Source organism: Lemur catta, chromosome 11 (assembly GCF_020740605.2).
Source record: "Lemur catta isolate mLemCat1 chromosome 11, mLemCat1.pri, whole genome shotgun sequence".
Lineage (NCBI taxonomy): Eukaryota > Metazoa > Chordata > Mammalia > Primates > Lemuridae > Lemur > Lemur catta.
Window position 1 is genome coordinate 39,819,076 of NC_059138.1, and position 27,464 is coordinate 39,846,539.

General features: G+C 36.1%; 1 protein-coding gene across 2 annotated transcripts in view; it reads left to right on the plus strand.

Moving 5' to 3' along the window:
• RELN (reelin) overlaps positions 1–27,464 on the plus strand; it is a 441,212-nt gene that overhangs the window by 246,241 nt on the left and 167,507 nt on the right. For both annotated transcript variants that reach the window (XM_045564269.1, XM_045564270.1), the window contains exon 11: positions 15,010–15,155. In XM_045564269.1, coding sequence (XP_045420225.1) covers positions 15,010–15,155 — 146 coding nt within the window. The remainder of the gene's footprint in view (positions 1–15,009; positions 15,156–27,464) is intronic.

The following is a 27,464-nucleotide window of genomic DNA, read 5'->3' on the forward strand; positions in this document are numbered from 1 at the left end:
CCCAATAAAATGGTATCAGGAGGTGGGGCCCTTGGGAGGTAATTAAGTGGTAAGGGTAGTGTCCTCATGAATGGGATTAGTGCCCTTATAAAAGAGACCCACAGAGCACATTAAGAACAAGTAAGTGGGCCCTTACCAGATACTGACTCTTCCAGCGCTTTACTCTTGGTCTTCCCAGCCTTCAGAACTACAAGAAATAAATGTTTGTTGTTTAAGCCACCTAGTCTATGGTATTCCATTATAGCAGTACAAACTAAGACAGGCTGGAAGGTGAGAGCACAAAGCAAAAGTCTTGGACAAAGTTCGAAATAGTTGTCTAATACGTTTTAAGTTGTGACTTGTGATAGAAAAGTCTGAAGAAATGGCCAGTGACAAGACCTTAAAGGTCTTGCAAGCTTCTGTAGAGTTCAGACTTTATCCTGCAAGGTGATAGAAAGTCACTGAAGTGCTTTAAATAAGATCCAGTCACATTTGATTTGAAATATCCCTTTGAGGATAGAGGACCAAATGGAAGGAAGAAAGAGGGCATGCAGAGAGACCAAATAGGAGGCCAGTCAGAGGAGTTCAATGGAGATCATGTTGGCCAGAATTAGGGGAAAAAGTATGGGAAATTGTGGATATACTTAGAGATTTTTAGGAGAGGTAATGGAGAAGGTTGGGGACTATTTGAGAAGATGAAGGAAGATGAAGGGAGATGAAGCTTTGGTCAGCTAGGTGGACAGTGGTGCCATTCATTGAAAAAGGAAACCTAGGAGGAGGAGCATGCACTCAGGAAGTTGGGGAATTCACTTTGGACATACCGACCTTGATGATCTTGGGGACAAGCAAGTACTGTTTGGTGGGAAGTTAGACGTATGGGTCAGAAGCTCAGAGGAGGGGCCAAATTTGGCAATTATCAGCCTTATGAATGGTAATTGAAATTATGGTCTTGCCTGCCCAGGGAGCGCATAGAATAAGAAATTGCAGTTAGGGAATACAAAAAATGCTATTAGGCCCTCAGGCAGACCCTCTCAAGTTTCCAATATATGTAAATAAAATACAAACACAGCTTGAAGAATTTTTTTATATATGAAAAACATCCTGGACTGGATAGGGATGAGATCACAGCAAGAGTATCAAGTAGAATATAAAAATCCAGAATGCTCACTCCTTTTCATAATTTGAGTACCAGAAAAAAGATTGCAAATGACTTGGCAAACCCTCAATACAGGAACTATCCTGACACAAATAACTTCTTGCTTAACAAATCAAACCCTAGCACTGGGCTTGAGAGGTGCCCTCCCTGTTCACATGAGCATAGGTGGGCCTCATAGGTCACCAAAAACTTTCAAAATAAATCTTCTTTCTGCCGTCCAATTCCTTCCCACTTCAACTTCAAGCTTGTACACCCTCATTGGGAGTGAGTGATTAAGCCATTTTACCACCTTTTTTGCTAGGTCCTTATGGTCTACTACCTCACTTGTGGAGTGAGGTAGAGTAGTTGCCATCTATTTCCTTGGGTCCTTAACCAAAACCGTGGCTAAACTAGTTCCATTTCAGCATTCTACTGTACTGGTCATATACCTTTATGACAGCATTTACAACAATGCACACCGTCTGGGGGATGGACACACTTGAAGCTCTGACTCAGGCGGGGCAAAGGCAATATATGTAACCTAAACATTTGTACCCCTGTAATATGCAGAAATAATAAAATGCTTTATAGTTATTTATGTTTTTGTCTCCCTGATTAGAATGTTAGCTTCTTAATCTTAGGGACTATTTCAACCATTTTTGAATCCCAAGTATTTAACTCATGGTAAATTGTTATACATGTTAATTAAATGAAGGAAAAGTTGGAAAAATATCAAGAAGATCTAGTTTGTAAGGAAAGAAGATGAATTTTCTATTCAGTGATGACTTAAAGGCACTGAAAATGTTGTGAATGGGACTGGATATAGCACAGCTATTAAAACTGCCTGGGTTCAAATCTTGCCTTTACATTTATTTAACCTTTCAATGTCTTCACCTATAACAGGAATAATGATAGTATACACCTCTTGTTGTCATGATTAAATAAGAAAATTAAAGTGAAACCTTTAGAACAGTGCCTGGCACATAGAAAAGGCTCAATAAATGTGTATCCTGTTCATTGAAAACTGAGAATAAACTCCACAAGGAAGTAAATATAGAGGAAAATGAATAGAAGGCAGAGAATTGAGCTGACACCTCCAATTATGAAGAGGGGGAAAGTAATAGGAAGGGAAAATATGGGCTTCACAAATAATGTTATCATTATTTGTCATTAAAATAATATCAAAATGAAATGCATTAATTGATTAGGTTGGATACAAATATCACCCATGGGCAATCAAAATAAACACTTTTCATTAGAATTAAGCTTCAGTGCCATTCATGTAATATTATTGGTAGTTTTTGTTATTACCTGCAAGTGGTTTTTTAAATGTTACTCTTAATAAAACAAGGGAATATAGAGTAGTGACTATGTAAACTTTCCAGCTGCTGATCTTGAAAATAATGTTTGAGGGTGGTAGGTCAAATAAGAATGATAAAAATGAATCATTGTTATTCATAGTACATATTTCTCTTGTCTTTAGATATTTCTTTCCATTTTGTTGGGAATATTAATCCATTTCACCTGAGCCTATTCTTTATCTCAAGCAGGGCAGAATGATACAAGACCAAATACAGTAATTAGCATAAGGAGTTTATATGATCTGGAGAATTGCAATTATAGGTCACCAGTTTAAATCTGCCCTGGGTTGATAGAAGGCCATTACCATCTGTTGCCGTCTTAGTAATTAATATGAAATAGATGTATCACATGCTCAGCCTTTAATGTGGAACCTGGCCTTATACTACTTGTGCTTTTTGATTTGCGGTTGGTAAGCTGAGGAAGACAGTATGTGATCACAGAATGAACATATTCTTTCTGTATAGCCATCTCTGTTTCTCTTCCTTTCTCTTTCCAAGTTCATGGCCTTACATGATTCATCTTTTGAGGTTTTTTTCCAGAGACCTTGCCCATGTGGAAGAAAAGGTGCACCATATTCTTATTGTGCTTCTAGTTACTATCATAATTTTTTATTTCCCACAAATCCCTAAGCAGCCATTTGTTCACCACCAAGTAGGTGGGGCTTTAAATGTCAATAAATATAGTGCTGCAAGCCCAGAAGCTCCCCAGGGCACCACCCTCATTACTAATCTCCCAGAGTAAGCAGATCATGCACGCAGCAAGGCAAGGAACCTGAAACTCACTCAGTATTAAATCACCTGTCTTAATTATTGGTTATGATGATTTTGCCACCTTTTACAGAATATTGTATCTTTTTTTGTACTTTTGTGTATGATTTCTACATAATTATTTTTTTAGTTGCTCTTATTCTCAAAATATGGGGTGTAGCGTGTCAGTTCATCTTCTGCAGCTGCTAGAATAGCTGTTGGTGCCACTGCAGTGCCTCTACCAGGTGGGTGTTTTTGCACCACATTTAAGAGTGAGAGTGGCTAGGTGTGGCGGCTCATGCCTGTGATCCCAGCACGTTGGGAGGCTGAGATAGGAGGTCTGCTTGTGGCCAGGAGTTCAGGACCAGCCTGGGCACCATAGTGAGATACCCTCTCTACAATAAAATAAACATAATAAAAAAAAGAGATAGCCTGTAGTCCTAGCTACTTGGGAGACTGAGGCAGAAGGATCACTTAACCCAGGAGTTTAGGGCTGCAGTGAGTTATGAGTGTGCCACTGAACTCCAGCCTGGGGGGCAGAGCAAGACTCTATCTCAAAAAAAAAAAAAAATAGTGTGAGCCACATTCTTCCTACCTGAAGTGTGGGAATGATTAATCTTAAGAAACTTCTGGTGCACCAACTCTGTGAGAATGGTCTTGGTTTTCCCATCAAGGATTACATGATATGAACTGATTCTTTGGTTTTGGCTCCTTCCATTTAAGAATCAAGATGTAGCATGTCCCCTTGGGTAGAATTCTCATATCCGGGAATGATATTTACAGTAGCATGAACACTGCATAGATACTGGATAATAAGAATAATTAGTACTAACCACAGTTGTGATGAATAATAGCAATAACAATAGTGATAGTACTAGTGTTGATAGTATTTCATGAATGCTTTGTAGGTGCCAGCATTACAAGGAAGGCTTTGCCATCAGGTTTTGTATAATATCCATTGTAAATGAACATGGAGTATCTGCAAAACCCTGGGTTCCCAGTATTCAATTTTCCTTAGTCACTCTTGAAGCATCTGGCAAGTCCATCAAAGTCATCTCTTTCCAACTTCTCAAACACGCGTCCTGCAATCTGAGAATATTCTTAATTTCCAGTTCGAAGAAAAACATTAAATGTAAGTTTTCAGGGAGTCAGCCTGGAGCTGCTGCAGCTGCCTGCTTTCCACAAGCCACCATCAAAGAGAAGCCCTGCAAAGGTCAATGAAGCACTTCCAGGAGAACCCAGGGAAAATTGATTTGGAAAGAGCTGGGAGGCGGGGGTTTTTGTTGTTACTTTTTGTTTTCCTCATCCTTTAGTAGTGAAACAGACTTTCTGAATGGATCAATATGCCATGGAGGTGAATATTGTCAGGCAGCTGATTCATTTTGCTTGCTTGTTTATGCTCATCTTCGGTGGCAGCCAAAATTTTTATTTTGAAAGCGTGAATCATCCATGACCACTTGATATCTCTGTGTGTGCATGAGTGTGTGCAAATGAGAGAGAGAGAGGAGAGAGAGAGTGAGCTTTGATCACTCACCATTAATAAATGTTTATATCTGCCCAGCTAGGCTGGTTACCTTCAGCTTGCAAAGGCATAAATCACTGGCTTCTGTCAACTCTGGAATTGACCCACAGATTAAATGCAGATCACTGTGAGATAGGTCCTGCTCCACATATTTTTTATTTTTAAGAAATCTTCCTACTCTGATTGCTGTGCCTGCACCTGCTAATCTTTCTCTATTTATTGCCCTGGTTTGTTGTGAGGATAGCAAAAAATCCCAGATTACCTCTTCTACACATTTATATCAACTTGTGTTGAGAAGTAAATCAGTGCTAAATGTCACAGATTCTGTTATGAAGGTTTGTCCTTTAGAATAGGCTGTGATTTGATCACATGCATTTAAAAGAACTTTCCTTAAAAGTAATTTATTGAATTTTGCAAATTTATGCCAAGGATTTGGAGTAACTAAGTTATAGAATTTAGAAGGATCATATCTTAATCTTTTCTCTACTACTACTTTGAGTTCGACTGCTTCCCCTTTACCACATGTACTATTGATAAATATCCAATAATAAAGACAATTTTACTACTTTAACAAACACCAAAAGGCCCTATGAAGACAACAGCCATTTGGTAAATCAACAACCCACTAAGCAGAAGCATTAAGTCAGAACAGGAATCTATTAATTTTCTTATTGCTCTTGCACATTAATGCATTTGCCATATTCTTGTCCCAGTAGACACTAGGCAAGTCTTCAGTCCTGAATAAGAATTGAAGCTTTCATTCTGGGCTTTTGCTGTCACACCTAATACTATTACCACATTAGTAATAATAATTAGTGTTATTATTACTAATAGTAATATTAGTAATAGTATTATCACTATCACAGATTGCTGAATCATCAATGGAGAAAAAGGTCACTATGTTCAAATAATGAAAAAATATAAATTAATTTGTCTGAAAATTTTAAAGTCTTAACACAAGTTAAGGCTAATGAAAAAGAATCTAAGATAAATGGTGAAAGAGAAGATCGCACTCATTTTTAAACCTACTTTTTGGGAATATAACCGCCTGGCAGAACAATACCTGCCTACCAGAATGCTCAATTTGTCTTCCATGCAGTGTTCCATTAGGCACCTCAGAAAAGGGTTTCAACAATTCATTTGATGATTTTATTTCCTCAGAGTAAAGGACAAATAAGAGAAAATCAGATTTGCTTTCCAGAAAAGTGCTTTACAGATCACTGTACTGGAAACTATAGTCTGTAACTTGAGGGATGGATTTGAGTATTGGCTTTCTAATGAGGATAAACCTGAGCTCAGTCAGACTTGTGGCTAGTCCATGTTCCCATGTCTTTTTCCATTAAGAATCGGAACGTTAACTATGATTTCCTGGCCAGATTCCAGCTTGGTTAATTGCATGCTGTCTACCTAAATTCCCTTTGCTTGGGGTGTTCTTCACTTTAGATTGTGTTGCACTTATTGTCATGTTTCCCCCAGAGGTGGGTACATGATATTGTAGAATGAGCCAGAATATAATTTGTTAAGCTAATAAGAGTAATTTGGGGATGAAGGGTTAAATGTAAGTAGTGTGCTTTTCACAATTTCCCCCAATGAGGCCTATTTGTACAGTAATTAATGTTGAATAGCATTAGTGAAACATGGAAATGAGCCAGATCACCCTGACAAGAGTGGCAATAACACAGAAACAACTAATTTTGATAAATTATGCAGAAAATAATCATTTAAACAAATACCCACAGCCTCCCTGCCTAATTAATGCACCTTTTGTTTTGTTTTGTTTTGTTGGTCTGAAGCTGCCACATTTAATCACCAATTGGGGTTAATACAACATGCAGTAGGTGAACTTTATTTTATTCCATATGAACATTTAAAACATAGTAACATTTTCTGTCTTCTTTGTACCTACCACAGCACCTAGCACAATAACTTGCATAGTGACGTTCATTAAAGTAAGGTTTGTTAAATGAACAAATGAAGATTGGGGGCAAAAAAATGGGGATGGAAATAGCATTTACAGATTTCTTAAGATTCAGCAGTGCCTAGGGTAGGCATGTTCCCTACAATATTTCATCTAAGCCTCGCAATTATCCCCATTTCACAGACAAAGAAACAGAGGCTCAGAGTTGCCAAATGGCTTTCCCAAGATCAAACAGCTTTGAGTTTCAAAGCCAAATCTGTTGTACTATAAAACCCAGCCCCTTCACTCCACGTTATCTTGCAGGCTCCCACATCTGGCATCTTTGGCCTTAATTTGAGGAGGCAAGTCTGAAAACCTCAGACACTGTGAAAGTCAAGTTGATCCCCAAAGACAAGGTTAACAACTGCCCTATGGAATTTTACATTGTTATTCTTCCTCTCATTACTCCAATTCAAATCTGTCAGTATTGCCATTTTAGAGTTGTCATAACCTTTGCCAAGTAATTATACACTTGTCACAAAATATACCATAAATTGAATCTTTATAAATCTTAGTACAAAGTGATTCAAATGTGAATGCTTAATGGATCCAGAAAATAATGAGAAAAAACATTCTTTAAGCCCCCAAAAATTCACTTGCCATGGTTGAATCTATTGTGTTGACTAGAGAAAATGCACTTTAGCCCTCCTGCACCTGGACTGTGTTCATAGCCAAATTTTCCATTTTTTTAACTGGCATTAAATTACCTGGAAATTGAATGTGTGCAAAATGATAAAAATTCATTTTGCCTCATGAGAGAAATTATTCTCTTCCTATTTTAATTTTTCTTTTTTAACAACATAAAAGTTTATACCTTTAAAGACCATTGACCCAGGATGTAGGTAATATATATTTCTACATGGTAATTTCTGTAGCACGGTAAAAGACTTAAGAGACACAATGATATGTAGGTTGTAAGTCCATTTCCAACTACACAGCACACATCTCACTTTAATCCAGAAATTCCTATCCCAATATATTTTGTTTCCAGCCAGACAGTGGCTAATTTATGGCTCTGCCAACAATGCCATTTTAATTAATTTTATTCATCTTATTTCTTTTTCCTCTGTTCCTCATATCTCATCTGTTTGCATTGCCTAGATTTTAATTAAAAAACCTCTCCTCTCTAAGGAGCAATCTGAAGTGGCAAAAATAATCACTTAAAATATTACAGTCATTAAAAAATTGGCTGTGGTGGAAACCACGCATTTTCAATTTTCCTACAAATGATGTTTTAGCTTTCTTTTAAAGCGCACTTTGTATCTGAATTGTCTGCCACCAGCCAGCTTGGCTATCAAAAATGGTCTTCCAGCTGGGTGGGCTGAGTGACAACTCCTTAATGGAGGAAATGGATGGCTCTCTGCTCGTGTGGAGGGGAAGGCATACCAGGCAGATTTCATTCCATCTGCCACCAGCTCTCTGCAAGCTGGCATTGCCCAAATGCCCCATATACTCATTCCAACAAAAAAGGATATCGTCAAAAAGTAAATTGTAAGGCTACAGATGCCTGAAAGAATCATCAGGGCCATTAGACCCCAGGGAGATAATATAAAGAGGTGCCTCAATGTTCATCTCTGATGAAAACCTAATAAAACAATGGTGGAGGCAATTGTAAGTACTTTTACAAGTACAGAGGTGAAGTCATTAACATTTTCAGCAGAGTAGAGGGAGCAACCTTAGAAAAACGCTATCCTGAATTGTGGCCAAGGACTTGTTATATTGAGGAATTTGCACTGATGTTTCCTGTTGATGATTTTCTGAATGACAAATTCTTGTCACTTAGTTACACTGTGTTCTGCTTGTCAAATAAAGGAAATACATTTAGCAGAAAACTAGGAAAATATTTTTGATTGACAAAGAGAAAAACATAAGGATTATACTTAAGGGATTTAAAAAATTGGAATTCTGCTAGTACTTCAAAGGCTAAAGTGTATGTCATTGATCAGTACTAAAATAATGAAACAAGTACAAATTATAATTAAGCTAATAATCTATGATAGGAGGGCTATAAATATAAAGGTAAATTTAGAGTCATGTGCAGAATTTATACCTTTATTTTACCCAAAATAAATGCTTAGTTACCTGATACATACTTACCAAAAGTCAATCAGAAGCTATAACTCAGGAAGTCACATGTAATTTATAATCATTTGCTCAAGAATATCTGGTGGATTTTCATGATGCTCACAGTAAAATAGTCCTGAATTCAAAAATATTCTTGTTTTTATCATATTAAGAGCTCATGCATCTCACAAAGTTACACATTTGTTTTTGAAGTTGTTTAGATTTCAGTTGTTATTGCATATAAATGATATAAGCTTGAATAGATGCTGAACAAAAATAGCTGGGTTTTAAAATTGAGAGCAATTTCCTGAAATTCTTTTTATACTTTCAATGCACATTTCATGTGGATTTTTAACACAGTAGAGCAATGTTATACAATGCAAGTTCATCTGTAAGAAAAATGGTATCAGGCATCTTGCATTAAGTTTTCCTGTTTTGGGAGACTATTTGGTAATCTGCCAAAATTTGAAAGAAGTCTTTTGAAGTTCTAATTGATAGTTATATCTGCCCTGAAAATAAATGAATGTTTTCAATACTTTTACCATATTGTATTGTGGGGCACACTCTTGTGCATTTTGCTAAAGGTTTTAAGTTGATCTGATGAATTCTAATGATTATTCTGATGAGAAGCAGTTAAAAATAGATTTAAATACTCTTCTATTTTTCTGTCAACTACTGCTAATGGTATGGAATATATTATATAAAAATTTTTGGAAAAAGTATATATTCAGAAATAATGATTATGTTGTAGCACTTGGAAGTTTGAATAAAATACTTCCTTATGTATTATTTGTGCTTCTAACAATATTTCTAGGGAATAGATATTATTGGTTCCATTCTACAACCCAAGAAACTAAGGCCTAGAGGGGTTAAATGACTTGTGCAAATCCATAGCCTTTAAGTAGAGAAAATACATTTGAACATGTCTTCTGATTCTAACCCCCAAACCCCTCTAGGGATGGGTAGTAACTGAATTTTCAGTCCTTATCATCTTGATTGTTTTTGGTTTCCAATTTTCATTCTCTTCCAACCTGAATTGCTTCAATTTATGTAAGCGCTGAATTAATTAGAGTTTAGGAGGAAGTTCAAGCAACACCTAACCAAGCAGGTCATGGATTCCCATTCAGAGACAGAGATGCAGATCAAAAACAAGCAGAGGCCCAGGGACTCTATCTCAATCTGAAGGCATCCAGGCACAAATTCTTAGTTTGGAGAGCATCTAGGAAACCAGGCTAATTCTAAAACACTGAGCACCCTGTGACCAACCCTAAAATAGAATTAATATGAAACTCTGACTTGCCTTGTAATCGATTTAGGGCTCCTCAGAATGAGAATCCTAAACTGGCTCCCTACCCTGCCTAGCACTCACCTAAGTTCAAAGCCTGTATAAAATCAACTTCTTAGAAAGGGGGACTCAGTATGCCCATTGCTCTCAAATAGCTCGGGAATTTGCTGGTTTCACATAAACTATCCCTGATTTTATAGGCCCAGTATTACACTGCTGGCTTGTATGTCTTTAAAAGAGTGTCTTATCATCACTCCAAACCTTGAAAACATCGGGTTTTACTCAGAATGGCAGAGGCAGAAATCATATCTTGATCCCTTAGCGTGGTGGGAAGCAGGGCAAGCCATCGTAGCTGTGTGTGTGTTCTGTGCATCTCCAGGTCCTGCCACCCAGACAGTGACAGCCCCATCATGCTAAGAATTAGGGAACATTGACTCTCCTCTCGCTGAGTGGTGGCTGCTTACTTAGCGTGTGTTACAGCATTTCCTTGGCGATGTAAAGCCTGCCTCTACACCCAAAAGGACATTGGGCTTACGTGTAAGGGATGAATAGAGCTAACTCTGACCCTCTCCTTAAACTCGACAGACAGGATTAGGATGTTTTCAGTGCAAAGGCTACAACTGACTGTTATAAACCAGTGCCCTGTTTGTTTGGATTTAGTTTTGGTATTGAGTATTGTTCATTTACTATAAATTGGTAAAGAACAGCTCCATAGAGCTTACAAAACTATGGCAAAAACTATACCATTCTCACTTTCATGGAAACTTGTCAAGGCAGATCCCACGAGTTTTTAGATCCTACTAATATGAAAATTGGTTAACACTCAATTAAAGTGAGTGTTAATTTTTTTCACGTTGCTTTCTTTACACTTGTTATGGTAAATATTACTTGTTTTTCATATGCTAGCACTGTTGTGGTTGTAGGGACAAAAATGTATATGTGATAACTAATTTTCAATAGTTGTACAGTTGCAAATGGTCTGTTCAACTGCCAAATGTGTTTGGTAATAGCAAAATAGCTAATGAAAAATGAAAAGATTTTTTGATACAAGCTGTCACTCTATTGCCCAGGCTAGAGTGTAATGGCGTCATCATAGCTTAATGCAACTTCAAACTCCTGGGCTCAGCCTTTCAAGTAGCTACCACCACACCTGGCTAATTTTTTTTTTTTTTTTTTTGTAGAGATAGGGTCTCTCTGTGTTGCTCAGGCTGCTCTCAAACTCCTGGCCTCAAGCAGTCCTCCCACCTTGGCCTCCCAAAGTGCTAGGATTATTTATAGGCATAAGCTGCTCCTGGCTGAAAAGTTTCTTTAAAATATGCTTTCACTTTTCTCCTACATCAATACGTTAATTTTGTGAAACTAGTTTAACAATATGCTGCCCAGTTTTATAATGAATGGATTTTTTACATAAATTTTTTCTCAACTAAATTTAAAATACTCTTCAAATATAATTTATATTAATAAAACTATTTATAATTAATTTTTAATAATATAAAAATATAAATCTTGGAAGGGTAGCAAAAATTATGTATAACAGAGTTTTAAAATATTCACAAACAATTCTGAGGTAAATGGAACCAAAACTGAAATAATTAAATTGATGTTTAGCCAAAAATGACCAAAGTTTCATGTTAGGTGAGTTGTTCTTTTCATTATGAAAATGTATCATTTAAATTCTAATAAAAATTATTCTCTTTTCACATGAATAGTTATTTTCATGTATGGTACTTCCTTGGACATTGTCATTTGCACTGATGTCTACATCCTTATATTAATTCCAGATAAACAGAGGCCACAGTTGATCAGGATTCCAGAATGGAAAGATAACAGCGAAGACCCCACTATCTAGAGCTCAATGGATTTATTGTTAGGAAAGGAACCTTTGTTATTCCAGTTAGTATTCGCTGTCTTTACAGCATGCACAGTAGGAGATGATGACAAACATGCACTGGGTTTGTCATCACTGGACAGTTTCTGTTTACTGTTAAATAAATGAAATCCTAGCTTTTGATTGGTGTGTGGGGGTTAAGGATTGCGTATAGTGAGTTCAGTTTCACGTCTATGAATAACCTGTATTCATTATTCTGTGAAGAAGATTCCCAAGCAGCTGATGCATGATACGTTCTACAGTGTTATCTAAAAGGAAGACAGGGTCCAGTGGATGTGACTTACGTCTCAGTGCTGTCAAAGGACCCCCTCAAGAGCATACGCTCCTACTCTCTCAAACTTCTGGAAACTTACACACTCTGCATTCTTCTAGTCTAGTAGAGTCTGATTCCTCCCCAACTGATTTTACCAGTTTACCTGTCATAACCAGTTTAACTGTCATAAAACATTTCTTTGCACACATCCCTGCCCTGTTCTGGAACACCACCAACAGGACGGTGTAGAGATCCCTCACACTGCCATCTAAGATCCTTTACAGTCAGGCTCCAGGCTAATTCTAAACTGTGCCTGTTTATCACCTTTGTAATTCATTCACATTTGTCATCCAATTTGGATTTCTGTCCTTTCTTTCTAATGTCAGTTAAAGACCTGTTCATGTATGAAGACTGCTGGTGTAGACCAGTCCCGGACACAGCGATTCCTGCTCTCTCTCATTGGCACCTACCACGTGCTGTCTGGCATTGGGCCTTGTCTTTAATATGTCTCAGCTAGACAGGGGTTTTTGAGAGCAAAGATTCTGTATTGTTTTACTTCATTATAAACACCTCCCTCTCAGTACCTTACTCAATGGCTTCTACATAATGAGTATAGCATGATTATAGTTAATAATAGTGTATTGTATTCAGGATTTTTGCTAAATGAATAGATCATAGCTGCTATTATCAAGGGAGGAAAAATGGGTAACTGTGTGAGATGGTGGTTATGTTAATTTGTTTCACTACAGTAACCATTTTGCTGTATATCATCATGCCTCACTTAATGATGGGGATACAGCCTGAGAAATGGGTCGTTAGGTGATTTTGTCGTGCGAATGTCATAGAGTGTATTTACACGTACCTGAACAGTCCAGCCCCCTACACATCTAGGCTATATGGTATAGACTGTTGCTCCTGGGATACAAACCTGCATGGCATGTCACTGTGCTGAATACCATAGGCAGTTGTAACACACTGGTAAGTGTTTGTGTATCTAAATGTCTAAACAAAGAAAAGGTAAAAACATGGTATAAAAGATAAAATAACGTATAGGGCACTTATTATGAATGGAGCTTCCCAGACTGGAAGTTGCTCTAAGTGAGTTAGTGAGTGTGAGGGCCTAGGACATTACTGCACACTACTGTAGACTTTATAAACACTGTACACTTAGGCTATGCTAAATTTATTTAAAATGTTTTTCTTTCTTTATTCAAAAATAAGTTAACTTTAGCTTACTGTAACTTTTTTACTTTATAAACTTTTTAATTTTTTTTTAACTTTTTGACTCTTTGGTGCTATCATTTAGCTTAAAACACAAATGCAGTATACAGCTGTAAAAAAATATTCTTTCTTTATATCCTTATCTATAAGGTATTTTCTATTTAAATTTTTTTTTTTTTTTTTTACCTTTTAAGCTTTTTTGTTAAAAACTAAGACACCACACACACATTAGCCTAGGCCTTCACAGGGCCAGGATCAGAATCATCAATATACTGTCTCCCACCTCCACATCTTGTCCTATTGGAAGGATTTCAGGAGCAGTAACAGGCATGGAGCTGTCATCTCCTAAGATAACAGTGCCTTCTTCTGGAATACCTCCTGAAGAACTCACCTAAAGCTGTTGTACAGTTAACTATTTTTTGAAAAGTAGGAGTATACTCTAAAATAATGATAACAAGTATAGTATAGTAAATACATAAACCAGTAAGAGTCATTTATCATTACCGAGTATTACTGTTCATAATTACATGCACTGTACTTCTATACGTCTGGCAGAGCAGTAGGTTTGCTTACAGTAGCATCACCACAAACACATGAGTAATGTGTTGTGCCTACTGTATGCAGGCACTGTGCCAAGACCTGGAATATAGCAGGGAACAAAAGGGACATGATCCTTGCCCTGTTAAACTCACAGTCACTGGGCCTAACTGATATTTCTTGTCCAATTGTTTTTCTTCATTTCTATTTCCTTTTAAGAGCATATAAAACTTAAAAGAATGTTTGCTCTTTCATTTATTAGCACTTCTCTATATATGACTTATTACCAAAAATATTAATGTAAACTTATAATTTTTAAAAGTAAATACTGTTTACTCAGTTCCAGAGTTTGAGCTTGCCTTTGACTATTCACTTTAAGTGAAAAACTATAGGTTAAAAAAAGTATCCCAGAAATTATTTTTATTTCTTCTTTTTAAGTGTTCTTTTGGGGAATTACAAAGCTTGTGATTTCCCAGCTCTTCAGTGGGGATATCGTGCAACTTCTTAGGTCTGGTCAGAAACTTTTACACAAAAGCTGACTGGGAATATATGATCATATCTGGGCTTACTTTGACCTTTTCTGTATTCCATGTTTTGATTAGCTGGCTATTCTACTCATATCCCATTTACAGACAAATTGTGAAAGACTTGAATGGCAAGTCAGAAATATATGGAATATTGAAAAGGTCAGTGCGATTTAGCCCATAACCACAGAATTCAAAATATGCGACAAGTCATTATCAGACTTAATTCTCACAACAAGGACTGTGGTAAAGATGGGAAATTATTCCAATTAAAATATTCTCATTTCGTACTGAAGGCTGAGATGGCAAAGCTCAAATGCCCTCTTGACTCCTTTTTTGTGATAGCTTAATAAGTTAGAAAGAAATTGTAATTGAATTAAACAAGGCGGAAAAAGGAGGTAACAAGCTCTTTTGAGAGTCCACTGTAGAGAGAATAATATAATGACTTTTCTAAAAACTCTAATTATACATGAGTAAGACAGATACAGTCACAAAACCAATTCAACAGCCACCCCATGCTCTCTTTTTATCTACAGCATAGCTGTCAGTCAGATGGGAACTCCATTTATTTCCATGGAAATGAAGGCAGCGAGTTCAATTTTGCCACCACCCGGGACGTAGATCTTTCCACAGAAGATATTCAAGAGCAGTGGTCAGAAGAATTTGAGAGCCAGCCTACAGGGTAAGTAATTGCTATCCCCCATGCTGTGTACAGCACTTAGTTTTATTCCACTGGACAGGTTTTAAATAGCAAAAGCATCAACACTGATGATTCTTATCATAGACAAGCCAAAAGGGGTACACTTACCCTAAAGAATCTTTATTAACTAATCAACTATTTTTATGCATATTAAAAATTTTCTGATTGCAAATACCTTTAAAATTCACTTGAATCACTTATATTTCAGTTTATTCAGCTTTTAGTGGCAGAGAGTTTTTTTCAATGTTTATAGAACACAAAATCCTTCCACTACTATTATATTGAAATGTTCATTTTTCTTCCTGGGGTCTGAGATTTATGGATGCTGCTACCTGATCTTCATTGGAATGTGGTTTTGATCTATAAAAATTGTTTAGGGGATGAAATTTATCTTTGAGAGATTTATAAAGGAGGAATTTGAGACTGGGGTTGAACTAAAGGAGACCTGAAGCAGTGAGGCTGGTTTGGTGGTAGCATTTTCTTGCTGTGCTGTGTGTGTTTTTCTGGGTCCTAGGTCCCCAAGATATCTCTTACTAATTGAGCAGCACTTTCAGAAGTCCAAATTGCATAAAATGAATAGGTTCAGGGAATCAAAATCCATACGGTAGCGTGAGTTGGAGGCAAAGGTATGTTTTCTAACACTATGATAAGGATGAATGAAATTAACATAAAATGTAATTTCAGAATTAATATGAAAGAGCAATAATTTAACTGTTAACTGTGAGAAACTTTTCCAGATTATAACATTGAAAGTATAGTCATGTCACTCTGATCTCAACAGATTAAATACAACTGATTAAACTTCTAAGTGCCGGAGTGGCAAGAAGGCCAGTATTGCTCATTTGGGCTCCTGCTTCCTGCGCAGTGCCCAAGAACCTCTGTCAGACCCAATGACAGGGAAATCTGACCAGCAGCCTGAGCCACCACTGCTGCTGTGACGTTTTGCTGCCACACTGGGGTTTCTCACTGTTGAATGCTGAGTTTCTACTGTGCCAGACCCAGCCCTGCTCCTCCTTGCCTCAAGGAAGTAGCTCAGGTCTGCCAGGTGAGCCTCTGAAGGAGGCTGACGCTGAGTGACTCCATCCTCCCAGGGCCTGCCATTGCCCTCTCCAGGCCCAGCACCAATGCTCAGACCCTTCATCCACACGGCCCTTCTCTTCTGAGACTCCTGTCACTCTTTAGGCTCCATGTCCAGTGCAGCTCTAGTGTCTCCTTGAGTGACCAGCAACCACTGTTCCTCTTTTTAGACTCTGTAATCTCCCCGAGTCTCAGGCTGTTCTCCTCTGTAACCTTGGGACCCCATAAGGGCTCATGCCACTCACAAGATCAAAGAGCTTTGATGGACTCCAGACCTTTGACAATGCACAGAAGGCTTTTAACCTACCTTCTGGAGATAAAAGATACATCACCAGCATGTCAGTTCTTTCTTCCTAACCCCTGAAACAAAGACCAATCCACCTGCCTTTCCTGGTTATGGAGCTTGACCTCCTGTGAGGGGATCCAAAATGTTGAGGCACAAGAGACTCATTTGCCCTCCTCCTTCATCTCTCCAAGCTAACACCGTCCATGTATCAGTGATGCGTCATCCTCGTCAGGGAGTCCCATGTGGCCTGAGCGCTCAGATGACTCCCCCGTGCCGCCATCCCCCAGCCCACTAAAGCAGAGCTAAAAAGACAAATTTCATCTCCAGGAGTACCATTCTGATACCCATATACATCCCAATATCTCTCTCCCTCTCTCTCCCTCCATCCTCCGGTAAAACTTGACATTTTAAATGTCACTTACTCTTACTATTTTGGAGAAAGATAAAATTTACTTTTACCCTTGACCTTCATACCCAGATATTCCCTCTCCCAGATTGCCCGCCTCTTTTTTGTTTGTTGTCTATAAAAGCACACAGAAACGCTTTCATAGAAGGACGAATAGTCAGTCCATCCAGCTCTCTGTTAGTAACGTTTGTGGAGACTTGGTAGAAAAGCATGGAAAACCCCTCCATGAATTAAGCTTAGAAAGGAATTGACTTGATATTTAGAAGAAACCAAACATGTTTTAGAAAATTAATGTGCTAGTCCAGATTTGTAGCTGGCAAAAAATATATATTCCCATTAACAGATCAGGCATTATTTTTCCACAGAGCACTAACAATATAAGAGAATTTTGGGCTATAATCAAATCAGTCATCCCCCAAAACAAAAAAAGAACTAAAAGCGTTCATGCCTGAAAAAAGAGCTGAAGTCAATACAGACACCAAGGAACATCAGAGGAAATGCCATTCCCTGAGTGACTCAGGTGGCTTTAATTATGCTGTCTGGACATTTCTCAGGACGGAAGATTTACCAGGGTCTGGTCACGGTTAAGAAGCTGGTCCTTTCAGGGCATGGCACTGTCAGCAGGTTTCTGTTCCAATAACATATACCGATGATAATGTGCTTGGCAAAAGCACCTGTGCCACTCAACTTGTTCTGCAATTAACTCTTCTAAACTCTAAAAATAGCATAATTATTCCAGCAACCACACCTCAGGTTTATTTGTAACTCTTGCCCCAGGATGCCAGGCCACACCACCAGCATTATTAATACGTCCCTCATGCTGTCGTCTGGCGGCCCAGTTATGAAGTTGCCATTATTTTATCAAGGTATTTGAGGATAATGAGAAGCTTAGTATTTTTCGTGTTTTGGATGATGATAAAAATGCTGGTTTAGTCCATATTGTTTGGCAGGGGAGTGAGGGGGTCTTCCCCATTCCCACGTAGTCCCAAATGTTTCTTTATTGATCAAAGAATGCTGATATAACAATGTTTAATCATAGGTTGAGGAAAAAAATTCTGTCACCAAATCAAATAAATGTACAGCATTTTTACCTGGGGTAAGAGCTGACAGAGAAAAACAGATTAAGAAGTTGGTAGTGAAACTCTTGATGTGTTCTGTTTTCTCTGCCCAGTTTATTGAATATTTGTCTCATTTTTCTCTTCAACCACCACTACCCATGCAAACAATTTGTCATTATAAGCTCATCTGCTAAAATAGACAGAAAACATAGATGGTAAACTCTCACTTTGTTCAAGAGTGACCAACTGAATTCATTGAATTCTGCAGCTTTGAATTCACTTCATTCACAGTAAAGTTTCAAATGGCATTTTAAATTTTAAAAAATAAATTATTAATATGGATATAATACTTTCATCCTCTTTAACTATATTTTCCTCCCATAAGAATTATGAGAGAGAAAAAAGAATATGCCATTCTCTCTAATGTTTTTCAAAATACTTAATAGGAAAGGCAAGAAAGAAAAGAAAGCCACTAAACCATTATGGCTTTTTTTTTAGAAACCATTTTCCCAATTATCCATATTTTCCTACCATTTGAATCAAAGTATTTGATCTTAGATCACAAAGATGTAAGAGCTGTTTGCCTTTCACATCACTAAGCTGTCCCAAATCCAAAGTTAATAAGTTTAGTTTTTTAAGTGATATTTTAAAGGTTTTTTATTTTCCTAAAGAAAACACATCTTTTACTTCAGCAAGGGAGAATCTTTAATAGATACACTGATAATTTATGTAAATGTTTCTGAACTTTGGCTTAACCTTACAAACACATCATTTAATTAGCAACTACCATGTCTCACTTAGCTGAGGCTGTCTTTAAGTGGGAAGGGACTTTGTATAACAGCACATTGCTGTAATATGGGATGTGTATACTTGCCTTTCATCCCAAATGCAAACCACGCATGTTTTTATTATTCAGGTGCCTTTTTAAAAATCTGTTTTATTGCTGTTACCAGAATATTCATGCTAAAGAGCAACTCCACAAATGTGATTAATATTAAAAGATTGAATCAAGACCAGGCGCGGTGGCTCACGCCTGTAATCCTAGCACTCTGGGAGGCCGAGGCGGGTGGATTGCTCGAGGTCAGGAGTTCGAGACCAGCCTCAGCAAGAGCGAGACCCCGTCTCTACTAAAAATAGAAACAAATTATCTGGCCAACTAAAATATATATATAGAAAAAATTAGCCGGGCATGGTGGCACATGCCTGTAGTCCCAGCTACTCGGGAGGCTGAGGCAGGAGGATCGCTTAAGCCCAGGAGTTTGAGGTTGCTGTGAGCAAGGCTGACGCCACGGCACTCACTCTAGCCCGGGCAACACAGCGAGACTCTGTCTCAAAAAAAAAAAAAAAAAAAAAGATTGAATCAAGACTGCATCCTCCAATCTTCCTTGCTTTCCCCAAATCCTTGGAAATGACAGAAAATGAGCAAAGAAATCTATAAAGACTCCATAAAATAAGAAAGTGTCCCCTAGTTGGGCCATAAATTATGAAGGATTGCACAGAGAGAGAGAGAGAGAGAGAGAACCCAAAATGCATGTTGAAGAAGACATAACAAAAGGTGTCTCAGTATTGCCCCAGGTCATGGATGCTGGAAGCAGGACTCAGGATGGGGCTGTAGGCTACTGCTAGGCGGACTGCTAAGCAGGTGAGCCCCTCACTACCCTTATCCCCAAGCAGAGGCTTCTGCCCCAGGAGCAAACAGTGAATGTGGACACTGGGATGAAGATGCAGGGCAATGTGCCCCACGCTAGTCTTCACCCACGGGCACATCTGCCCCTAGTCCAGTGGGCATTTTTACACTGAAACTAAGAGAGAATAGCAGACACGGATTGCAGCAAATGATCTAGAATCACCAAATCTGAGAAAAACCAATTCCAACTTAAAAAAAAAAATCAAACTAAAGAACTGAGTAAATGAAAGTAACAGAATAAACAAATGGAGATTGTACAAGAAGTATAATTAATATCCTCAGGGGGATACGAGAGTATACTGCATTTGTGAAATTAGAACAGATTTTATGAGGAAAAAACAATTAGAGATGTGAGAAATGAAAATATATGATTGGTGAAAAAATTTAATGGATTTTTTTTTTCCTGGATTTCAGTATAGACAAAGCTAAAGAACAAATTTGTGAGCTAGAAATTTGGGTCTTGAGATCTTGTATCATTAGATATAAGAAAAAGAGATGTTGGGTATGGGGAGAAAATTGGTACTTCTAACCTTAGAAATAATAAGAATTTCAGAAGAATTCAGAATATGTGGAATGAAATAGTCAAATAAAAAATTGGAAAAAGTCCCCAAGATTTAAAAAGGAGAAGATGATGACGACAACAACCTAGTTGCTATGAGTGAAAATGTTAGCAAGATGAATGGAAAAATACCCACTCTAGACAGTCAGGGAGATATTTCAGAAGACCAATAAAAGAGGAAATTCTAAAAGCTTCTACATGAGATTCATTGTACTTTCCTTGGTAGTATTAAGCTAAATTTTTAAAAAAGGAAATAGTTATCTTAAAGTTCTGCAAGAAAATTATATGGAGTGTAAAATTCTTTTTCCAGCCATGTATCATCAAATATTGGGAAAAAATAAAAAACCTTTTCAGACACACAGGATTTAGAAAATTTACTACCCCTGAACCCTCTCTGAAAAAAATTCCTATAAGATATTAATATATTCCTAGAAATTAATCCCAAAGGAAGATGAGATAATCACAAAAGAGTAGTGTACAAGTAAGAAATTACAACTTGTAGTTCAGTCTATAGGTTTTTAGCATTGATTATTTTAAAATCTTACTAAAAATTTGAAGTTAAAATTCAGAAGACCTCAACATGACAAGTATAGAAGGTGGTTGGCAAGAAGAGAAGCAGAATGAGAAAGTAGAATACTTCCAGAGTTCTTAACCTGCTTAGGATGAGTGTATAGAGGTTAAATCTTAATGTGTATAGAAAACTCTAAGTACAAATATAAATGTGTGTGTTAAAAAATTAGATAAGCCTGATAGAGGCAACATAACTTCTAAAGTATTAGGTTAACAGAGAACAAAGACATAATCAATCCAGCAAATGTCAGGAAAATTTTAAAAGTAAACAGTAAAAAACAGGGTAAATAGAAAACAGAAGACAGTTTGTCAGGGGCCAATCTAAACACATCAGTAACATGATATGTTTGAGTTATCCGAGTGAGTAAATTTGAGTGAGTTATATTTACTTGTGAAATGAGATTCTCACAGTAAGTTTTTAAAAATTGGCTGTGTATTTGCCCTTTATAAGAGACTCAACCTAGAATAACACAAGAAATTGAAAGTCAAAGAGGAAATAATAGGCCAGGCAAATGCAACAAAAGAATCAAGGAGACGTATAAAAATAAGATAAAATAGAATTTATGCTTAAGCATTAAAAGAGCCAAAGAGATACTTCATGCATCAGTATATGTAGAGCACTTTGCATGATGCATGGTGCATAATAAGCAATTAAACAAGTTAAAAATTAGTTGTTATTCCAACCATAATTACTATTTGTAATGTGATATGTCCAAAGTGGTACTCCAAGGAAAATTATGCTAATATTAATTAATGAGATAGAAAAGAAACACAAAGTTAAACAGGCCAATGAAACCAAAATTGTTCTATAAACAAACAAGTAAAATATGTCATCAAGAAAAAACATTAGTTAAAGTGATAATCGGATATGTTTAAAAACCATGCAAGTGCTAAAATGGATCAGAGTAAAGTCATTGCAAGCTGTTAAAAGGTATATATTACTTCTTCCTTGTTCTGATTTTCTTTTTTTAATTTCTGATTTTCTTTTGACCTAGGTTCGAATATTGCTTTCTTTTTGAGCTAATTGTTTTTATGCTTTTAAAATAAAAACAATAATTTTTCAAATAACAAAAAAAAAACCTCTATATGCTAAAGTTGTTCTGGAACTCCTTCATAGAAATTCTAAACGTTTCTTGAATTTATAGCACATTCACACACAGTCTTTGCCCTTGGCACTGCCATTCTTGAGTTGGTTAATAGGCTCCCCGTGCCCAAATCAGCTTCCATGTGAGTATCCAGAGTTCAGCAACTGGCTCCCTGTCCTTATTCCAGGGAATGAGTACCAATGAGTCTTACATATAACCAGTGAAATCCAAATTTATATATAAAACAAGAACAATCTCCATTATAGACCCTTTAATGTAAGTTGATACTTTGATTAAAAATAGGCTTTAAAATTATTTAAAATTTTTCAGAACAGTTTAAGCATCTTCTTGTTATTTTTCAAAAAGTACTCCCTCTGTTCTATCCAAAAGAATTGTTACTCCTGATTTTAGAATACTTTTCACAAAATGCTTGTAAGGCTATAGATGGATTTCATTCATTTAAGATTTATAATTCAGGGTAAGTGAATTGAAGGTAGATTGGGAGTCTGAGTTAACATTAAATTAAATGGAGTTTTTTTAAACAGACTTTTTTTAAAGAAAAACTCACTTGACCATTTAAATAACATAAATAATAAATTTAGGAGCCCAGATAGATGATAGCCAAAATCTTAAACAGTACATAAGACCCATGGTTAGATGAAGCACAGTTTTCTTTCAGCTAAGTTTCTCCTTGCTTGAGGATTGTTTAAGCAATAACACTTTGTATACTGTACTGCAACTTCATCTAAGATTGTTGCTTAATTAATTCCAGTATAAAAATACTCATTATAATTTAGAAATTCATTCAAATTTCCACTTTGACTTACTGTAAAATAAAAACAGCACTACATTTTATAGGGGGAGAAAAGGAAACTAACATCTATTGAGGCTCTGTAATGCCCCAGGCAATACATTATTTTCTTTAAACAATCTCCTGTCTAGGTTATATTATTGTCTTATCAATGAGAAAGTTGTGTGCCTTTTAACCATTCTGAAGCCAGTATCTTTTTATTAGTGTTATTCCAACAAGAGTGTAAATAAACATGATTCAAGTAATGAAAACCTAAAACAAAATTGAATTTGAGTGAAATACTGGCGAACCAATTGAAGAGAAGAATCTTTCAAATGCAGTGCATGCAGGGAAGCCTCCAGTCAAGCTCATCCCTTACCGTCACCTGAAGCTGTCACGCTAGAGGGAAAAACCTATAAATGCAATGAAGGTGGAGAAGCCTTCTGTCAAAATACACACCTTGCTAGACTTCAGAGTACTCGTAGTGGAGATAAACCTCATGAATATAAATGAATGTGGAAGGGTCTTTCCATATGTCACATCCCTTATTAAATATCAGAGAATACATCCCAAATAGAGACCTTATAAATATAATGTACTTCTTCAACCTCAGAGAATTCATATGAGATTTAAAAAAAAAAAAACCTTATGACTTTGGTAAATATAGGATTTTATAGCCAAGTTTTATTCTATATCTTAGGTCATACCTAAAGTTGCCAACTTTAGGTGGTTTAAAATCTTCTGGAGAATATAATAAAAAGAATTTCATAGATAATATGAAGCATCCCATTACCTTTAATGCCTTTTATGCCAATATTAGTAGGGAAAATCTGATTAAAATATTAGACCTCTGTTTCCTATGTTCATATTCTTAATGTTTTCATCAACCTATAATGAGATAATTTAAATTTCCATTCTGAATTGGAATACGCATAAGCTGAATGCCTTTTTTTTCTGGAAATTATTTGCTTATTGCAATGCAAATGTATAAAGTAAAAGTCAAAAGTCACCCCGTGCTAATTCTCATTCCCCACTGTTAAAATGTTGGCATGTATCCTGGCATATATTCATTTAGAAATTTTTATGACAATACAAAAAAAAAACCCTAGAATCACATTTCACACATTATACTTCAACTTGATTTTTTTAACTTCATAACATATTATGAACATCATTTTTGTTAGTATAGATCTTCATTATTTCAAAAAGACAATGCACCAGTGTAACCGATCCCTTGTTTATAGACAAAAAATACCACAATAAACATTCCTGTGTATTTGTTAAAGTATTTCTGAAAGATAAATTCCTCAAAGAAAAAAGGAAAATTAGAGAGTCAGATATGTATGTTTACATATACACATATATGTATATATGTAATTTCAGTTTTGATAGTTACTGCTAAATTGCCCTTCAAAGAATTTGTCATTCTTAAAAGTATTGCAGTTTGAGCTGATCAAAACATAATTAATGTTATTCACAAAGCATTCCAGAACAGCTAATAGTGAAGACTGTCAGCTTTCCAGCTAAGAAATTTCTTTAAATTATTTTTGGTTACAAAAATATTGCTCCTTTTATGACAAAATAATTCTTATTTAAAAAACATCAATTAAATATTATTGTGACCCTGCTATCTCTAAGGAACAAGGTTGCCCAAAGGCATTTTATTGATTAGATAACTTTTCTGTGCTCCAACTTCACCTTACTCTATTTCTAATAAATAATAAATACCACTGTATTTATGATAAATAAGATAGGGACTTTTGTATTTTAGAATTAGTCATAAAAGAATATAAATTGCTGTGTTGTAGAGAGCCCTCTCCCTTAGGCGGACATTCCTTCAAATGCAGTTCCTTGGGGAGAGCATAATTTATACCACAGGGAAGTAACAGTCCTTTTGAGGGGAATTGCCATGCCGTCCAGATATTGCTAAAACTATAGAGCACAAATAAGCACTATTGGTCTCAAAGATTTGGTTATGTTATAATTTCACTGCCTCTACCTATTACATTGGTAGAGAGTCAAGGACTGTCATTTTTGTAACTTGAATGACCACAACTTTGTAACCTCAAAGATGGAGACTCTGATGTCTGAGAAACCCCTCCCTGAAGCCCCCCAGTAGTTGGTGGAGCTCCGAGATCTCCTTAAGGAAACTTTGCCTCCAATCACGTTTGAGCCAGTGTGGACAAATTTACGAAAAAACGTACTTGTTCTATAATAGACTACTACTGAATTTTTAATAAATGCAAGGTAATTTACTCAAAGCAATGACACTTTCACAAAAGGCAAATTTTGTAAAAATTAAGAAAAGCTGATTTCTTCTGCTTCTTTCTCTTCAAAGTAGACTAAACTTTCCATTTCACTTGATTATAAATATTTGGGTTTCTAAAGAAAATTTCACTTTTGTTATCTTCCAACAGACTGGGAGGAATAAAGACTAATTGAGAGTAAAATGAGATATGTTGGACTTTAAAGATTAAAAATAAATATAAAGTCTGAATCACATCTCACATAGCTTCCTGTGTGGTAGAGATCATGAAAATAATCTAGATTATCTAGAAAAGTTATTCATTTATAACAAATAATTAAGAGAAAATGTCTGCTAATCTCATTTCTCACTTGAATAGGAGGTTCTTCTAGTCCATGACAATTCTATCTTTTTCAATTTAATTTTTCACTTTAAAAATGCTCTAAAGCAGATAGATGTCTAAAAGGAGTCATCATCTGCATCATTTAGAACCTTAACTTGCTTTGTGGATCAGTAGGCTGAGTGGTTTAATTGGGATAAATGGAGCAAGTAAAAGACCAATGAACCAGTGTGAAATTTTCATGTATATGTCAAGAGAGGCTCCTGGTTAATTTATGAATGATCCAATACTATTAGGAACTGTTTCAAAAAATTACTCCATGTGCCCCTTGAATGATTGATATATAACCTGTTAAAATACAAAAAAAAAAAAAAAAGAAGTATGTCCTAAGACTTTGTCCCCAAATCTATTATAAACTGGGATGATTCTAGGTAATCATCCTGGCATAGTACCCTCTTTAGAATTGTAACTACCAAAATAACAGCAAACTGAGAAACAGAAGGTCTCATTTTTTTAAAAGCCAAATAGGCAGTTGGCCTTAGGCAAGCCACTCACCTCTGTGTGTCCCAGTTTCCTCCACATGTAGGCAAGTTAGTTGTGTGAGTAACAAAGGCCAAATTAGACATGACCAGAAATAAATACTAAGGAGAAATAAGAGTTTTTAAATATTAAATATTTAAAATTTTAAATATTAAACATAAATTTAAAATATTAAACTCTCATAAACTTTATAAATTATAAAGTTACAGATACATTATTATATATAATACATCTTTTAATAATTCACATATCACCTTCAATATCTGTTGTCAAGTGTGTGATATGTAGTTGTATAGTATTTGGTGTTTCTAAAAATTACTTCCCTGAATAATCTTTGCTTTAAAAGTACAATGAAGTAGTCAACTATAGTTAATAAACTTTGTGGGAAGGATAAATATAGCATTTTTTAAAACTAGAATGTTAAACATCTTGCCTAAAATAACTGTAATTTTATTGACATACATTAATCATCCAGCCAAGTTTGGCTGCTTAATGAAATTTAATGAAACTAGTGTCCATCTGTTGAGAACTGAACCTGTGGCTTAAATACATCGTTTAGACACACTTTTCAATATTTTATAAGCTTTGGATGGGGAAATTATGGCTAATGATCATTATATCTATTTTCTTGGGAGGCAAGGTATCTCCATTCCTTAGGAAAACTGTTCGTATTCATTTGGCAACTAACAATTGTTAATTTTTTATGTATAAAATTGCTTCTTTTATAATAAAGTCACCAAGGATACAAAGTATATAATTTGAATACTTAAAGACAAGTAGAAAAGTTATTAACCACTCTATGTTTAACAATTGATCGCTTAATATTAAAAAAATATTGGATCCTTCTTGAAAAGAAGAGTTCGATCAGGAAAGATGACTTAGTCCTTTATTTGTTATATTAACACCCCCGATGACATAATTACGTGAGAGACTGAAATGAACTAATTAGTTTATCTCTTTTAGTTCCCTAATAGTTAATAGTACCAGCCCAGCCAGCTGAAAATTTGAAGCTGTGACAAGTCCGTCTGAATTCATACAATCCTTTCCCCTCTATAAACCCATAGAAATGTTGAATAAAGTATGATAATTTTCTTTAAGGCATAGCCCTACGATAGGGGAGGAAATGAGCAGATGCCAGAAGCAAAAGAAAACTGAAAACCTGGATTGTAAGCCCTTTAGCTAAAACTTAGATAGCTCATGGTATACCAGATTTATGTATAATCTAAGGCTGAAGATTAAGGTTGAAAATACCCACATAGGATTCTTGGCAGATGGCAGCTAGAACTGATATTCTTGCGTAAATTTGGGACCCTGAAGAGCTCCTTCTCCATAAAGAAGTAAGTAGGATAACAACTCCTCTCATTGATTCAAGGGGAAAACTATCTCCCAGGAGAATGGAAACTCCAAACAAATGTACAATTCACATTCATTCCACCTGAGTGGGAAAATGCTAAACTGAGAAAGTAGTATAAAAATGAATTCAGGACCAGAGAAACTCCAAGGTGCTCACAAACACAAATACAAAACCCCTCTGTAAAAATATTTCTACTATTCAAAGTGTGTGGAGTTCATACTGGAAATAAGTCCATTGAAGATGAGCTCAAAACAAGAATTATGATCTATGTGATTTTATGATTCACTAAAAAGG